General features: G+C 38.0%; 1 protein-coding gene across 3 annotated transcripts in view; it reads left to right on the top strand.

Annotated features, from left to right (window-relative positions):
* Positions 1-18,834, top strand: part of ZNF385D (zinc finger protein 385D) — a 412,526-nt gene that overhangs the window by 231,801 nt on the left and 161,891 nt on the right. Inside the window, exon 1 of one of the 3 annotated variants that reach the window (XM_059473359.1) lies at positions 13,424-13,614. The exons of the other annotated variants lie outside the window; for them this stretch is intronic. Within the exon in view, the coding sequence (XP_059329342.1) occupies positions 13,593-13,614 (22 nt within the window). The 5' untranslated portion in view covers positions 13,424-13,592. Of the gene's footprint in view, positions 1-13,423; positions 13,615-18,834 lie in introns of those variants that run through there. 3 annotated transcript variants of the gene reach the window in all.

The raw sequence follows: 18,834 nt of genomic DNA, 5'->3' as shown, positions 1-18,834 counted from the left end.
ACTAAAGTACTCTGTCCAGAGGAAAGAAAAAAATAGTGTAAGGTTGTATTTCCCTGTCTTATAATTGTTATAAAACAAAATATTTATGCTCTCAAAACCATGTTAATTTATTTTTTCCTTAAAAGCTGTGTAAGAATATGGCCTAGCACAGTCAAGAGTTTATGGAAAATAAATAGAATTCATTATATTGAAAATGGATTCCTGAGAAAGATCAATAAATGCTATATGCAGTAGAATAAAGTTATCAAAATGTAAATATTTTAAACAAAACAGAATTTAACAATTTCCAAGATAAGTTATTCCCTCAAAGTGCACTGAAGATATTTCCTAGTTTACATAATGTAATTAAATTCAAGCCTGAAGAATTCAAATTCCTCCCGAAGACATTATTGGCAGGATGATTTAATGTAGTGATAAGGATAAAATTGTGGCATGTCTGAAGGCCACAAGAGTTTTATAAAATTGCATTTGAAAGCTGACAATTGTAAACAATTGTTTACAAGTTTTTTTTTTTTAACTACTCAATAGTGTCCCAGTGAACAGACCTTTATCTTTATTAGCAGCACAACCCTGTTCCTGACACAATTTGGGTCAAGTTCACCCCAATGTAACTTTGATAGTCTTACAAAATCTATACAAGGAGAAAATTACCCATTTTTGTCTCGTGAAAGTCTAAGGAAAATGTGAGTCAGTGTTCTCTTACAAATAATAAACTATTTTGTGTATATTCTTTCAGCATTAGGAGGGATTAGTACAGGTTTTATATACACTTCCTCACAGTTGCATTTTTCATGTGATGGGAGATGTTGTGAGTTGAATGCTTCTGTAGAGCCAAGAACTCCAGGGATTCAGCCTTTTTTCTTTCACTAACTAATCCCTCTTATTATATTTTAAATCCACATTTTGTCTGTAAAGCAGGGGTATACTGTTTCCTATCTTATAAAATCATCTAGTAGGAACTGCAACAGCTCTTGCAAAAATATTAATATTGTATCATAAATGCTAATGTCCTTTCATCCTTTTATATTATGAGTGCCTCAAGTCTGGTAAATTAGGACTTCATCAGTCAGGTTACAGAAAGATTAATTCTGTGAAGTATATCTTGACACTGGTGGGGGGAACATCTCAAAAGGTGACAATATTTTACTGGCAATGAGTGAGGGTCATTTACCTTGCTTAAGTGAAAGGGTCTCTAGCTTGGAATAAAAAGGGAGAGAGTTATTTGTATAGCGATGCTTCCCACTGGAGGAGCTTTACAGTTAAACTGTCCCTCTTTAAAGGATTTATTTGTTCTATAGGAATGTCATGGTGTGACCCTAGAATGACAGTGAAATACTATTTATGGTATCCAGTCATCAGAAATGACTAATTATCCCCCTCATAATGTACAAGCTCTGATGACTCATGTAATATCCCTTTATTATCTCATAATTTTGCTTTCCTGATGCATTAAAAAATATGTACATATGTGTAGTAGTAGTACATCTGCTTTTCTTAAAGTAAACATCTGCCTTTCTTAAAGTTCTGTAAATCACATACTTTGCAATTTCCAAGTGAAAACTGTTGCAACTCCTGTGATGTCCCCCTTCCAAGTAAACGGTGCTTCTTGTTCAGTCAGTCTTGAATCTGCCATTTTAGAAAATCTCCTGGCAGGCTTGAATACACATTAGTCAAGGAAGAAAGATCAAAGGCTAATCCATTCGTAGCCTCTCAGATCTGACCTTCCCTTAGAAAATATTCAATGGAAAGTTTAAAATGACTCTTTACAAAAGGGCAAAAGACTATAGCAGAAAAATATGAAATATGAAGTATGAGCAACAGCAGGACCAAACCACCAGTTCATCTGTTTCTGAACTTGAAAATCAGATTAAGTAGTCAAATAACATGTAAAGAAATATCTGTTTCTTTGAGATTGCTGTTTGACTGTTGCACTTTTTTTTTTGTAACTTTCTTCTGAAGAAACCCTGAAAGTACTAATAATAAAATACATTGAAGCCTTGAAACTGTAGTTTCTTTGTGATTGTTATTACTTCAAAATTATCTGATTCTCTAGTTTTCTGGATTTTATATAAAAATCTAACTCCAGTGAAAAGACAATATTTAAAAATTCTCTTTAAAATATCAATATATTGTGATTCCCTTTAATGAGGCACCTAAGAATAACTCTCAGAATAACTCACACTCCCATTTTATTGCTTATAAAAAAAAATTCAGTTAACAGGAGACTGCCCATCAATTTTGTGATGCATATTCTCAGTTAAAAATTGTATTTTAATAGTGAGCTTGCATTTTTTGTCTCTGGGGAAAAAGCCCCAAACAGTAACCTAATAAGTAGCTTACATGGACACTGAGGACAGTTTTAATTGTCTTGATTCAGACCAAGGCATTTTCCTTTCGTTTTGCCTATCTTTGGTGACACATTGATGCGAGACACTTAACCTGAAGATTGTCTTTTATTGTTTACTCTGGTGGAGTCCTAGTTTTAGACATTCATAGCATCAGACAGAAGTTTATGAAATTACAAGCTTATTAAACTAGGTGTCCAGGAGAATGTATTCCCAATTCCTGCTGGGACTGGGTGATGATGAGAGGTAAAGCACATGCTGTGGAACTGTGGATAGTCATCCTTGCATAAGGGGACAAGACTTACACAGCCTGCAGAATTGCTGGCTAGCTCTATCTGGGGCTATTCTTCCCATCTGTCAGGTGGTTTCACTGGAGTTTTTTCCAGCAGAAGACCATCTCAGAGGACCCTGACTTAAACCATGGTTCACTTTCATTCTTACCTTATGCTTTGTTTGGGATATTCTATTAAAATAGGTTTCTAACCTGGCCAGAACAGTTATGAGACCTAGAAGACAGAGCAATGTCATGACATTTTTTATGCTGAGCAGCAATGACCATGAAATTATAAATATTGTTATTTATAATTATAATAAAATAAAAAATAAAATATCCCAAATTATAATAAAATATAATGCTGAAATATTCAGCATTATAATTTAACTTCCTCCTTCTAATCAAACGTCTCTGGCATACTGATAGGATGTAAAAAAGTAACTCAATAGCTTGCAAATTTTATCACTCCTAGTTCTACCCTTCGACTGGCTTTATATCCAATGATGAAAAATAAATCGCCTTGTTGAGGAGGAATGAGTGAGAAAAAAATGAGGGAACTGGAATCCTAGTGTGGCTTTTGACCTGTGTAGCAAGTTAATTATACACTTGAGAAGGCATCTAGCCTTGTTGTGTTACACTGCATGCATTTGTGTGTGCACAAGGCTGGATACAAATACGTGTGTATATTAGCATGCATATGTGCTTTGTGCAACAGTGCACTGCCTCGTGCTCGGTACTTCCTGAATTTGTTCTGAAAGTCATTGGTTTTAAAGGATGTAAATGAAAATAGAGCATGGCCCAGTGGATTTTAATGTATAGACAGTTACTCTTGGTAAAAATAATTACTTAATTAAATGCTCTGGTGGACAGTGATTAAGGAAGGAAGTGGTAGATAAGTGATGAAAAGTGTATCAGTACATAAGTATCAGAAACTTAGAGAACATGATAAAATAACTTTAGTGGGATTAAATAGGCACTGCAGACTTCTGCATTAAGTGGTTTTACTGAGGCCTTCTCTTTCTTACACTATTTTCCATGAAAGCTTTTCTGTCAGTGATGCAGTTTTCCACTGCACAAAACTAAACTGCCAAATCAATGCAACCCTCAGATGAACTAGAAGTCACTTCTACATTGCAGTTAACTGTGTCTGAGCAGCCAGAACATAAATGTTCATGAAATGACAATCACCTTCTTATATATGGAGAAAATGGTGGATTTGCAGGAGAAGTGAGCATAGAAGTCCAGTTCACCATTCCTGCATCTTCTGCTCTGCTATCTGCACACCTTTCCTCAGGCTGGGCAGAGATACCGACCCCTACAGCCAGCTCTTCACCCACTTCAGGCTATTATAGTATTGACATAACATGGTCTTCCTGCATAAGATGGGTCCACAGACAGTCAGTACACTTGGAGCACTTGTCTCATATCTACAGAGACTAAAGAGATGTGGCTGGGGCTTTCAAACCTAGCTGAAATTCTTTCAACTGTAGTGCTCTGCAGACATATGAAGTGAAGCTATGAGATACATCTTCATCTGTTGTACTCTGTTCATCTGTATAGTGCAGAGAAGAAAAAAATTTTTGAAGGCTTAGGCCAGAATTTTGTGTCTCTCTATACATATTTAGACACATAGAGTAACTAGGCTTATTATAAGTGTTACTGAGCAGCAAACTAAAAACCACTGAATTATCTAAAAATAGTCACAACACTCTATTTAGGCTGTTGAATTTCAAAATTATTAATTTTCTAAGTACAAGAATTGGCATAAATAAATTGCAAAGTGTTTGTATTGAGCCAGACCCTGAAAAGTGCATGTCAAAGAAGGTATCTGGCTTTGGGGTACAGTGTTTTTGTTCAGCTGTGGGAAATAGAGCTTACCTGTAGGCTGCTGTTATGGCAGGGTGCTTTCAAATCTGATAATTTAATTCAGAGGTATGGCAGATCAAAAGGAATGTGTACAGAAAAGAGATGCAATGAAAAAGGAACAGATACAGACAGGAATTTTTTGCTGTACATGACATTCTAAATTAGAGTGGCAGAAGTCTCTGTCAACAAGATCAAAAGGTGGGAACAGAGATGAAAACGCTCCTTTTACTGTTGTTTATTATAAACCGGGTAGGATTGTATTTGAACATTATTGACAGAATGTTAAGAAACAGTTACACCCTTCCATTTCCCCCAGGAAAAGAGTATTTAAGCATTTGAAATTAGAAGAAATAGTTTCTGGATGATTTTTAACATTTTTTTCCTGTTCACTATTAACACTAAATGCCTACATCATCTAACAGCAACTTTGTGACATGCTCCCCTTTTTTTCTTAAAGGTAAGCATGAATACTTTAAGTTAAAATAGTTAAAGCTAAAATACAGGGATTTTAGCAGACCATGGTTATTGTAGGATGACAGCTTGGTCATTCAAGAGCTGTACTTTTTTTTCTGATATTTTTAAGACACACATTTTTGGTCTTTGATTTTTTTTTTTTGCAGAGTGTAATATTGAGGCACTCTAGGGTCACGTAAGAGCCCAGGAAATTTCCCCACTCACTGGGGAAGCTAATTTATAGTTAATTCCTTAGGAGATGATTCAAATCTTCTTGAATAAATTATATGCTTGTTTCTCTTGCAGGTGTTCCTCATGTTCTGTTTTAAGTGCTGCTTAGTGTTGGTGAGCACAGTTGGTAGTTGCTGTGGTGATCCCAGATGGAGCTGAAATTCAGTAGGTGTGGGTGATCTGCAGGGATCCCAGATTGTTTAAGGGATTTGGAAGCCTTGGCTGGGATTCAGCTGGCAGAGTGTGTATGTGTACATGTGTGTCTCTAGGAGTGAGGTAGGTGTCTAAGCTCCCCTCTGGATTGGTGAAACTCCAGTCAATGCAGTTATGGAGCTTGGAGAGCTGCTTGGACACCCAAAGCTGTTGTCGACTTCCAGATGTTATGAGTAGCTCTTCTGACTTTGTTGACTGCATCAGTTTGATCTGCTTTGACTGTGGTGGGAAATTAGACATCCAGATTGCAGGTACACACACAAATAGACACATAAAACTTAAGTGTCAGTCTCTGAGTCAAATCCCACCTACAGCGAGGTATTGCTGATATTTTCACTTCGTGAAAGTTGTTTCTTGCACTCTGCTGTGGAGCTTGCATGTGTAGAATTACAAAGTGCTTACACCTGGACAGGCCTATCAAATTCAGTGCTGCTGTGAATAAATCTAATACAGATTTAAAAACAATCTCATAAAAAGTTGAATACTGTGCTATTACTTGCATCCTTTTATAGCCTCAAATTAGTGTCTTGCCTGCTGCCATTGTGTCTTCTCCTCTTCTTGCATGGCACTTCCTCACTTGCATTTCCTTTGATAGTTTTAGCTAAAACAGTTTTTCCTTGAATATGAGAGAGGAAGTCGGATGCAGCAATAGTATTTTCTGTGAGGTCAGTTTAACTGTTTCTATGCCACTGGAGATGAAATTCCTTCCTGTCAGATTACAATTTATCGTGTCAGATTGCAATTTATCGTTGCCTCAGGAGGTGTCTGTAGCACTGGCTACTTTAGTTGAGGTGCTATCTCTTAAGGTCATTAAAGCAGGACATGCCTGAAGCTCCTGCCTCTTCTTAGTTGCAAATGTGGTGCTGGCACCTTGCAATTGCTTTGGGTGCTGCTGCAAAGTATCTCAGCTCTCCAAAGCAGGAGGGAAGTTGTAATTTGTGCAGCTGACAGTGTTTGTGTCCCTGTCTGGCTGCAGGTCTGTGCTCCAGCCTCCTTTTCTATACTGATTGATCCAGTATAGAAAGCAAACTGCTTTGCACCCATTCACACTGGGACTGCTCATGCTGCCATTTTCATCTTGCAGTTAAGTACTTAAACCACAGCTCAGTGCCTTCATGATCACGGGGAAACTTAAAATCATACTGCATTGCTACTTTTCTTTTTTCCCTTTTCTTCTTTAAACAGTATTAAAAAAATGAAGGAATCTGTTTTTTGTGCATGTATCTTGAAATACTTCCCTTTAGGTACTTAAGGGTATGGAAAGGGATTTATTTTTAATGTTCTATAGGAGCAAACAGAATACAGATAAAATCGGTTGCAGATTTTATGGTTCAAGATATTTCTTATAGGAAAATTAGAAGCAGAAATGTTTGGGAAGGAAAGAGCTAAAAAAAAGCCTTGGGAGGAAAATTGATGCTGTCTTAGATTACTAGAGGTCACTAGATGACTAAAAAAGTTGTTTCATGTTCAGAAAATGGCAAACTTTAGTTAGAAGTCTTTTCTGGTTCAGCCACAAAATTGGCAGAGCAGCTAGAGTTTAAAACACAACTTGGAACAAAATTATAAAAGAGGAATCAAATACTAATCAATATAAATTAGAAGTAAGAAGTATGGAAAATTTATAGGGAAAGCCGGAAGTAGGAAATGAAAATTCTGCAGCTGGCAAGGCAAAGGTCAATAAAAAGATTTTAGTGTATTAATAGCAAAAGTCCTAATCATATAAGCCACTAGATGGAGATAGTAAGATTGTTACGAGTGATGTGAAAGCACCATAAGTGGTAAAAAAAGATTTTTATCCTGTATTTTGAAAAATGCTTGATGCAGTCTCCATGTAATGAGTGTGCTAAGGCACTTTCCAAAACGCCTGGAGGAAAGAAAGGAAGATGTAAAGCAGCAGCTGCTTGAACTAAAGGCTATTTAAATTCAACAGTCCTGGACAATTTGCACACAAGAGTCCTAAATGAAGTGTTGAGAAAATCTCCAGTTCTTTGATGCACCTTTTTGAAGGGGAAAAAAGAACACTTAACTCAAAACCAAACAAGCAACAAAAAACCCCACCCAAAAAGACCCTCAAACAAACATTCCCACCTTAAAACATAGGCTGATACCTGTGCAATGATTGCTTTTTATAATTTTAAACTAAATTATGTGATCTCTAATTAATAATATAATAAATTGTTATTTTAGGTTAATCAAACACAGTAAAAGCCGGCAGAATGAGTAATGAGTTTACTATATACTAATTTTTTTTTATTTCAGGCTTATAAGTTGATTGATAAAAAATATTATAGAAATAATAGAAGTGCATAGTTTTGGCCATTTGATCCTATAATCAGAAATGCAAAATGCATCCATTCATAGATCAGCAGATGCATATTGTAAATCAGAGTGTAAAAATAAAAAAATCCTGAGTATGAAATCCAAAACTTTTTAGTACAACATCTGGATTTCTAAATTTAAGTTTTTTAAATTGTGAGAATACAATGTCTGGATTTGGTGATAAGTCTACAAGGTATATTGCAAAATTGTAGAGAGTGTTGGAAAGGTGGACAGAAATAGTGAAACATTAATTAATCATTCACCTCACAAGAGGTAGTGATGAATTTTCTGCTTGTCATATGCTCAAACCCCACATGTTAGAGAAATTGTTCTGAAAGCTGTACAGAAATAAAATGGGAAGAGGGAGAAAGGAAGGATTATGCAGGTTGGACATTGTGTTGTCATCAATTCTAGTTTTCATTTTTGAGGGGAAAAAAATTACATTTTGTGTGTGGGTGTGTTTGAAAATATATTTGACATGCATGCAGACAAGCTTCTTGGTCTTGTTTGCTTTTAAGACTGTATTTCTGTTTAATATACATAGTCAAAGAATCTTCTGCACCAGTTGTGTATTCATTCACATTTATTAACTTAAATCTTGTCCCATGCTTAGGAGCAGAAGATGACAGGAGTGGGCATTTAGTGAAACAATTAGCAGCAACAGTGCCCAAAATGTGGGTTTGGTTTTATGTTGGCTACATTCTGCTTTTTTGTTTTATAACTATCCATGCCTATGGGAAGGAAATTCAGAAGAATATGACCTTTCAATTGCTACATGTTATCTGTGTTTAAACTACAAAATACCAGAAGTAGTAGCTTTAAGCTTAGAAAAAAGCATATTTTTCTATTTATATTTCTTAAGCTGTGTATGTGGAAAATCCCAGTTGCTTAAAAAGAGCAGTGCTGTAAGTACTGTTACTGAACTGATAAAGTCTGCTTGGCAAAGCTTTGTAGAGGCTCTCAGAATCAAAAGTGAGCCTGTTTACCTCTTGAAAATGCTTTTATAGGAGGTTCTGGTTAGCCATTTCCAATAGAGAAAGGAGCAGTTGATCAGATAGCAGCTAAACTAATGAAAAGCATCATGGAAGTGACAGGAAGATTAATTAAGTTCCTCCAGTTGTATTCATGTGTTGTGCTACAGAGTTCCTTCGGGTACTGCTGCAGTTAAATGGTATTCATGGTGACAAATATTGCACATTTCCAGAAGTGACACTTCTGAGTCAAGGGTAAAAAACACATTTGGTAGTTTTAGCCCGTGAAGAATGTTCAAAACCAAAGATGAGCCTATGTGGTTGTTTAAAATATACAAATGTAACTTGCTCCTTCCCTTCTTATCCTTTAGTGTAACCTCAGGAGATTAGTAATGAATTACAAAATCTGCGTTATTGTGTAGTATGTCTTAAACTGCTCCAGATGGCTTCAAAATAAAAACAAACCAAACTTCTAGCTGATGTACTTAGTATATTTGATTTGAGGCACAAAAATATGTGTGCTTGGAAACATTTTCAATTACTTTTGGAGGCTTACAAAGCTGTGGTTTGTTTGCTGTTCTTTCTTTCTGCACTGTGGTCACTAATAGGAATGAAACAACTTCAATACATAAATTTCAAATTATCTAGAAATTCTAGACCCACTTTGCTTGCAACAATCTTTTAGTTTTGGGATGCATTTGATGAATTAATAGGCCAAGTGTGATTTGGATTGTTTCTCCCATTTTATTTTCAGAAATGAATGTTTCCACAATAAATTTTTGTTCCTAATAACTTTCTCTGTACAGTAGACAAAAATTATTTTAGGAAAATCTGGAAATCTCTGAGTTGTATGACATCTTTTAGACTACTGCACATGATGCATAGACTTAAAATGTTGTATCACTAGTGTATTTGTTGACTACTGTTATACTTCTGCTGGCAAAGAGTTCCTCGATCTGCTTCTGCATTTGCAAGAGATGATCTGTGGTCAGCCTCAGTAACTGGCATTCATCAAAGCCAATTGGTAATAGTTTGGGTATAAATCTAATATTAGTTGCCTCATGGGAGAGTTCAAGACTGGAAGAGGGTTTTCCAGGAATCCTAGAGAGTTAACTGGGTGCATTAATGTTAAATATTAATTAGTCTCTGCAACAGTCTTGCCTGTGAGTGGCTTTAATACTTATTATGGAAGCATTGCTTAAATCATTGGATAGATAAAAATCAGTAGAAAGCACAGAACAGAGGAGCTACTTTATGAAGTTGGCCCTCTGTCTCTAGATCAAGTCAGGTGTGGGGAATAACCTGTAGCTTTCCCAGGTCGGGACAAGTATAAGGCCTGTGCTGTACTTCTGGGCCATGTCTGCTTCATGCGTTTTGTTTATTCCAAGGAGATGACATCTTGTGGGTTGTTCTGTGTTTTGAAAATCTGCCCTTTGTGGCAAAACTTTTACCAAGGGGAGAAAGGGCAGAAGAACTTAAGGTAGAGATGCTGTTATGAAAAAAGAAACAGGTTGTTGGAAAAGAGGATTTCAGGGAGTAGAAGTTGACTCTTTTATTAGAAATAAGAATGAGGGCTAGCTGGTTTAGGAGAATTAATTTTATTCTTGTTATGTTTATGCTATGTGAACCATGCATGAAAATATGATAATTTTGCAGTTCACCGGTATCTGTAGCAAAGTAAAATGCTGGTTAACCAGTGCCGGCTTGTTGATGGTTGGAGAGTTTGCACCATGGGCTGACATCATGGACTAATTTGCTCATTCATTCTGCATGATCCTGCATGCACAGGCTGGGTCTACTCAAATCTCCAGGCACACATAAGTGTTTGCTGCTCCTGACCGTACTTCCCTACAGCTGTTCTCAGCAGAATCCTCAGTGCTTGCATTAAAACACCAGCCATTTGGGATTGCAATTACTAAACTAAACCTTGCTTTCACTGACAGTGACAATATCCCACTCAGGGAATAAAATTTATTTTTTCTTCCTTGCTTGAAGCTCTACTTCTTTTTGCAGCTTATCAATGTTGTATGTGTGTGAGTGAAAGCAGAGTTTGTCATAGAGTATGTGAATTTGGGCTGTGAAAGCTTTCCAGTGATTTTTCCCTCCTACCGTGCATTTCTGTAGTTGAAATGAAAAGAAATTGAAGTTCTTGTTCCAGTTTCTTTGTTTACTTTAATTGCATACTTACTTTCAGAACACAAATAAGATGCAATAGGGAGGAGGGAGGTTGTCCTTCTTGTTTTACATCCTACAGGGCAAAACAAAACTAGAGGTAACATTCAGAGCCAAGTAGTGGAGAACATGTCAGTCAGAACACGAGGCACTTTGGTGTTTACATTACCTAAGGATCTGACCTGCCATCAGACACCACCAAACTGGTACAGGTATTGTAGCAGAACAGCATTTCAAGAAGGGGATGTTTAAAGGCAGCAGGGTCCTTGCCTGAGCACTAATAGCACATCTGCACAGACGTGAGCATTCTGTTCCCATGGCATGAATCAGGAGGCATGTTGGCTTGGTGGAACATTGAGGTAGCCTACATCTTGCAGAGTTTGACTCCTGGCAGAATAACCCCAATCCTTTTTTTCTGTGATAGCGTAAATGCAGCTTAACAGGCAAATGCTGTGCCTGGGTGCAGACTGTCTCAAAGGACGTCACGCAGTGCCTCCGCAAAAGCACTTCAGAGCTGGAAAAGGAGCTGAAGGATTTCACAGAGAATTGATTCTCTGAGCTTTTACCCTCCATGAAGGGAGAGGAGGGAATGCTTGTGCTGCAGAAGGCTCCTGGTAGTAGCTTATACCTACTGCTCAGGGAACATTAGAGTGTTTCAGCTGATATTTTAAACCAGTCTTTGAGGATGGTATTTTCCCTTTTAGTGAGGTGCCCTTCCCTGTGTTTTAGAAGTGAATGAGCATTGTAATGATGAAATAAATGAAAGGAATATGCTGGGAAACCCTCTGTTATGTGCTGTCCCTATTACGTAGCTGAAACATAGGCCGTGAGTTCTAAACAGCTTTTTTTTCTCCTCCAGGGATTTTTAGATGGCATTTCTTCACTGTGATTTAAGATCTGCTTAACTTACATTGTTGGTCAGTTTGACCCACACAAAAAGATTTGGTCTTCCTCCCTTCTGCACTGTGGCCTCAAAGTGCACTCCTGCACTGTGTGCTTTTCAGTCGTGAAGCAGCACTTATTTGGGAGTTTATGTGTACCATGGATCTCTTGTTTCAGGGCTTGCCTCTTGCTAGGGGCAAGCTGAAATAAGAAAGGGCACTGAGAAAGGCTAGGTACCAGAAATGAATAGCAGTGGGACTGCCGGTGGGGGACAGGACTGAAATTGGTGCCCCAGTTCCCCGTCAGTGTTTAATCTCAGCAGCATTCATACAGGCGGCACGAAACCTCACGAGGGCAATGCTGCAGAGGACTCTTGCTGAGAGATGCATGCGGCACTGTACACCACGGCTCTTACCCCTGCTGCTGCAAGTGGAGCGTTCCTTGGCTGCTGTGCTGCTGTGATAATTTTGCCTGAAGTGATTGGACCTCATGAAATAGTACTTACTGTGTGGTGGTTTTACAAATAAGAAGTGAGGCTTTAAATGAATTATACCTGTCATCCTCTTTCCTGTAGAATGAAAGCATTCATCCCATTAGATCCTATTATAATGAAATAAACACTTCAGCATACTGTCCATTACTTTTTACCTTTATTTAGTATAAGTGTATTATCACTGATACATGCCAGACTGACAGCAGGAAACCAATGTCCTCTATTGATTCAGAGAGGAGACATGTGTGCATAAATACAGACCACATTGTCTGCACCACACTGCTGCACTAGCATGTTGTTGGATCCATCCCGAGGCACTGCCACATACATGGTTGACAGTACTCTGGTGTTTCTTTGGTCCTTCTTCCTCTGAAGCTGCTACTGGTTTGTGTAGCATCGGGGATTGCGTGGGGACCTATTTACAAACTTTGGACCACTCCATTTGCCGCAGAATAATAGAATGCTTACCAGCTGCTAATGACTCATCAACCTGGGCCAGAAAGCAACTAGAGACCTGGAGGGTGAAAGGTTATAAACTCCATCGCAGATCCTTTTGTCATATGTCTCCTGTCTTCATGCTTTGTTATTCAGGTGAAGAAATTGTCGTTTAAAAAATCAGTTCAGCTGTATTGAAATTGAACTACCTATTTGCCAGCTGCTTTTTAAAAAATAGAAACAGACTTGTTTTTTATCCAACATTGGGGTTGAAATTGTTTATTGAAGTGGAACTATTGATTAAAAAAAAAAAAAAAAGTCTTAAGGGGTATATGGTCTTGCAAAGTGCCAGGCATCTTTATCTTCTATTGAAGTTGGGATATTGAGGCACTCAAAGCTTCTCCTGGAGCCTGCCCTTCAAAGAAAAATACACTAACAATATATGCTTTGTCTTTCCCATCTATTATGTAATTGAGCACGTTATGTCACTAGACGCGTTTACTGCCAAGAAAAAAAAAAACCCAGCCTGTATAATTTTAGAAGGGCTTATTTATTTTTTTTTTTTTTTGTCCAAACCAGAGTTAGGTTAACCAGGGTATAAGAGCATGTCGTTGCGAGCTCGAAACGAAAAGATCTGTTTGTAGTACTCTTAGTCCTGATGTCACAGGCACAGCAAGGACATCAGAAGGAGGAGTCAGATTACAGTAAGAATGGGCAGTGCAGCATGCAGCCGGAGTAAACGCTAAATCAGACAGGGATTGTATCAGGGATAAGACTGCCTGCAAAGCGCTCATCCTGAGGAGGCACACTGCTCTCTCACGCTTCTCGTGCTGGGAAATTTCCACATAATGTAGAATGAAAAAGCTCTGTTTTACATGTCAGCCCTGTGCAGGAGCTAATGCTGAATACACAGCCGTGGGATCCTGACTGCATGATTAATGAGAAACATAATGTATTTTGGTAAGTGTTAACCGTGATGTAATTCTGCTGCTGCTCACATTATCAATAGGAGTGATTATTACGGATTTCGGATTCAAGAACATTTCGTGCTGGCACGCACCTAAAACTGACAACTGGGGAATCCTGCCGGCTGTGCAGTTTGAAAGGATTCCATTGTCTGGGAAATTTTCTGTTTGAGTGGGCTACTGCGTAGTTCTACCGGTTTGAAAAACAAGCTAGATAAGATGAACTCATGCTAGGTTTGTTTTAAATGAACTTGTGTTTCGTCTGCTGAGAGGGGATGAGAAATGCTTGTGAGGCATGGGAAGTTTTAGACGAACTTAATGTAATGGGCGAGCTGCTAGTGCACTGTCAGTGCTGGGGAGGCACAGCAAACCTCAGTATTTCATTCAGCTTTTAGTTTGAAGAATTCCAAGGTATAAAGGGGAAACAGTGTTTTATTTGCAGTGCTGCGATTGCCGAGTACTCTGCATTGTGCACATCACCGGTGTGGAGTTGGCTCCTAGCGTGCCACAAAATGCATATTATTTTAAGCCTTTAGGGGTCTTGGAGCTGTTAAATATTTGTGCAGAGTTTAGTTTTCTTGCTTGACAGAAATCTTCCTTCAGCTTACAGCTGAGCTGGCTGCATACCCTAAAAACATGCTGGAGTGTAGAGCTATGTCTGAGCAATGTAGTGCTGCAGTACTGGGCTGGGATGTACGATTGCAATATAATGCTGCAAGTTAGTGCTGTTAAAGAGCAAAGAAAAACAAAATAAAGAATTTGGTGGTGTGATGGAAAAATGCTATTCTTGGCTTCTTGAAATCTCATCTAGTCTCACTGTTAATTTATAGCAGCATAGTACTTAGAATGAACAGAGAGCAGGGAGTTAAGGATTTCTGGGACATTCAGCAGCTTTCTCAGTTTCATTAAATATTGAATCAGGAGTTCACTTCAAGCTTTAAGGGAAGAACTTTTGTAATATTCTCAGCTCTGTCAAAAAAGTACTATGCCTTTTGCCATGTTAAACACTGTCTTCTTATTTTCATAAAACTAAAGACTATGTACGTATATGTGATTTGTCTTTAACAGTGAAATACATCAATTATGAAAGCCAATAGATTTAGATGTAAACTAACCTACTAGAAAGATATATACAAATTGGTTGAGTTATGAGAACTGTTCAGTGTGCCTTTCAAAGATAAATTTTCAATATTTTCTCTTTACTACATTTTCAAAAGGCTGAGGAGGAATAGGCAAACAATATGTTTTTAGGTTTGAGTAATTTGGATTAAGTCTCTTCACCATTAAAGAAGCCAGGTTAACTTGCTATTCATCTCTTTCCAGTATTTTTCTACCTTCAACAGAACTGCAAGTGCAAGATGGATTGTTTTTTGGTTTTTTTGGTTGGTTGGCTTTTTTTAACAATCAGTTTTTCTTGTGTGGGATTAGAAGTTGCAGTTTTCTGAAGTTATAGAGTTAGGGTATTAGGTATATGTTAGCTGCATGGTATTTGATTTTTAAATTTTTTCTCTGTCTGTAATTTTTAGAAGCATGTAGTGATGATCTAACTTTTTTTGGAGTTACTTTGAAAAAATAAAAATCACTGTATCATGTGCTTATTTGTTTTGTGGTGCAACACAAGTTCTTAAATGGAAAAAAAACTGTGGTGTGCTTTGTAGTGAATTTCACTACTGAGAGCAGAGCTGAAAGTTTCTGCTAGGCAGGTTCTCTGTCTGCTGTGTTCAGTCTGAAGTCTCCTTCAGTATTAAGTTTTAAATGAGCATAATCGTTCTTGTCTTTTGCATAAGAAGGCATGAGCTGTGGGATATTTACCTGTGGTTACTCTGGGTATTTTCTTGCACTGTCAGTGAGAAGCAAGAACATCTGTAATCTCACCTGTCCCTGTTACTGCACAAAGCAGTATTGCACTGAGCCAGATGAAAGCCTCACTGCGTACATCGTGCACCTACTTTGATTTCAAATGGCTACAGCCATCACATAGACAATATTGGAATTTTATTTTTCTAAGGGAAAAATTAAAAGTACTTTCCTTTAAATATTGATAAAGAATTCTGTAGGATTTTTTGGGGGCGTTGTTGTTTTGTTTGGTTATTTTTTAAATCCAAACATGCAACTATTGGGCCACATAAGCATAGAAAGGGAAGAAAAGGAAAGCATTTTTCTGTATGTTTCTATGCATCTTGTTTACTTTTCTGGGCCTTCTTGTTGAATTGCTGCTGATGTGAGGTGGCATAGTGGGAATGCATGTGTGCAGCATTAAGGTTGAAAGAAAAACTGAAAATTATCATGGAAAGTAAGACCTAACCTTCTGATAGTATAATTGTTATAGAGCAAGTGTTAGGTGAAGGGTGAAGGGAGTTTTTTAACTATCAGAGAGAGAAGTTACTAAATTCAGGAATGTGCCATCATGTTTCTCTCTCTCTTTAAAGCTGTAGCCTCCAATAAGATATTCTTCCTTTATCTTACATCCTACTATGTGTATTTTACTTTTTGAGCTGATCTTTCAAATAATTAAGCTCATTGTAACCCTTCTAAATTCATGAGCCGTTCTTTTACAGTGCAACTGAATTGTGATGTAATTGTTTTAAGAACTGCTAATTTTCACTCACCGTGCTGTGCTTTTGAATTTGTTGTTTGGTCACCGTGGATACGTTTGTTACTTATTGTATTGATTTTGCATTCATCATTTCAAGTTGAATAGGAATATGGGATTGTAATAATAATAGTAATAAAAATCCTACGAAATGATGTAGTGTGTTTATAGAGTAAGCCAAAAGCCAATGAAAATAATACATTTCTGTTAAGTGTTATCATACGGAGTGGTTTTGTGCTTAAGAACATACATCTGTACCTCAAAGCAACTTTTGCCTGCATTTATAGCCAAGTTAATAATTTAGCATAAGATAAAAGTCAGCTGTGACCATTCTCAGCCGTTCCGAGAGGAGGAATGGTGGGTGGCTCTCAGTGCCACAGCGCTGATGTTGCACGCGGATGAGGGAGAGCCTCCCCTAGTCCTGCTCAGCGTGAGGGCTCTGCTGTGGCTAATGGCCAGAGCTGCGCCTCTACCTTGAAAGGCTCCACTGGCCACTGTCCCCTTGGCTTGGCCACCTCGCCATGAGCGCGCCTTCCTGGGCCTGGCATCGTGGGCGGCCGCGGGAGCTGCCTTGTCCTGGAGCGCGGTGGCCCCGCGGCCGCCCCTGGGGCTGGGGTGACTGGTGTGCTTGGGGCAGGTGGGGATGCTCTCAGCCAGGGGAAGGGGCAGAGCTGCTGCTGCTGCTGCTGCTGCTGCTGTGTGTGTCCTGCCCCGCTCCACGGAGGGAACGCCGCAGTGATGTTGCGGTTCTGGGACAGTGAGCACGGGTCCTCAGGGCTCGGGGAGCCTGGCTGGAACCGAGAGCAGAGCGAATCCTTCACCCCCAGCACCAAAAAAATCACTGCGCCCATACTTTGGCCTTATTGAAGAAGCACAACCCAAAGAAATGCTAAAATTAAAATTTACAAAGAAAAGGGAGAGGGGAAAAGGAGAAAATTGTACCTTTCTTTTTTCTTTTTTTTTCCCTTCCCTCCCTGCCTCCTCTGAACCTATTATTGTTTTAAGTAACTTCTCAATTATACAGGAAATTAATATATTGGCATGGAAATTACTGTATATAACATAAAGGGAAACAAACAAATAATTTTACCCAAAAATGCCATAAAATTTCTGTTTGTGTGGTGGCTGTTTAAATCTTTAGGGTCTTTTTTCAGTCAGTGTTGCAGAATATAGTAGTTCATCTGCATGCATGCTACTATTCTGAATATCACTTTTTATTTCTGGAACACTTTCTTTAAGAGATTCATGCTGGATGAGTCATGGAATAAAAAGAATACTTCCTCCCCCCACACCCCGAATCTCATCACCTCTTTAAAGAAAACACACATTGTACAAGCCAACTGACCAACTGCTGAAACAGGGTTTTTTTTTTTGTTTCAATGAAAATATTTGGTTGTTACTGGTTTGTTTTTAGGAGGTTATATTTCCTTCTAGGTTAGACACTGTGGAGGCCTTTAGTACCATTTCTGTTTTCATTTAAGTCAGGATGAATTGTTGTTGATAAGGCTGTTCTTTTAAAACGTTTTGAGAAGCACAGATACTGGATTACTAACTGTGTTTTATCACCAGCCATCTGCAATAAGAAAGTGTAGTTAATATATAATGGATGCTGTGTGTGACAGAAGAATTCAGCTGAGCAAGCCAATGTATAGGATCTTGAAAGCTGCAGGAGTCTGATGTTTATATTTGGAACATTACAGCCTCCTGGGCAGTGAAGTTCCTATCTTGAAGCACTGAATAATCATTAATGCATGTATACGTAATAGCAATTTAAAAAATCCTGTTTGAACTTAGAGAAACTGCTCTGTGCTAGATTGCACCCTTTTAGTTTCTGTTACAGAAACTGTTAATTTGAAATGCTTCAAAATACATTCAGTATGTTGCCTTAAACAAAAAGTCCTTTTGCCATTTCACAGACAAAAAAAAAAAAGTCATTCCAAGTATGACTTTTCTTGTGGGTGACAGAATTGCTCCAAACCCAAAATTGGAATCAGTGGCTTCCTGCTCCATTAGAGAAGATTAGATCACAGTTGCTTCAGCTGAAGATCCTTTAACAAAGTGTGTGTGCGCTCACGTGCTCATGTGAATGTGTGTCTGTGCATATTTTAACTGGGATGATTGTAGAGTCTAATCCTGCATTCCTTCCCAACAAATGTCTTTCTTCTGTTAAGAAGTTAAATTAAAATTTTCATTGTGATATCATGCATCTGCTTTATTTTTTTTTCCTGAAAGGCAACGCATAAATTTTTACAAAGTATTTTCAAATAATGAGAGCCTTTGACTGTATTTATGTTAGAGTCATATGGCTGATATGTCTCTGTGCCTGTGTGCAAATATCCTTCCATGTTATTTGGATTTTGTTTCATAAGCTAGTGGCAATTCTAGAAATTCTTGCAATTACAAATATGTTAATCAGGTTACAGGAAACCTTTTAAAGATTTTGCCTCACATTGCACTAAAGAAGGTGGTGGTATTTGAAAAAGGAGAAATATATTTGGACTGGGAAAAGGAAATATTTCAATTTGCCATTAGATCATGAAAAGTTCTTGAGATACAATAGAGGTCATAAGGGCTTCCGTTTTTAAAAAGGAGATATTACATGTAATATACTGCAAAGATTAG

The sequence above is a fragment of the Ammospiza nelsoni genome, chromosome 1 (assembly GCF_027579445.1).
Source record: "Ammospiza nelsoni isolate bAmmNel1 chromosome 1, bAmmNel1.pri, whole genome shotgun sequence".
NCBI lineage: Eukaryota > Metazoa > Chordata > Aves > Passeriformes > Passerellidae > Ammospiza > Ammospiza nelsoni.
Note: the sequence above shows the minus strand (reverse complement) of the source record. Positions and strands in the feature narration are given on the sequence as shown.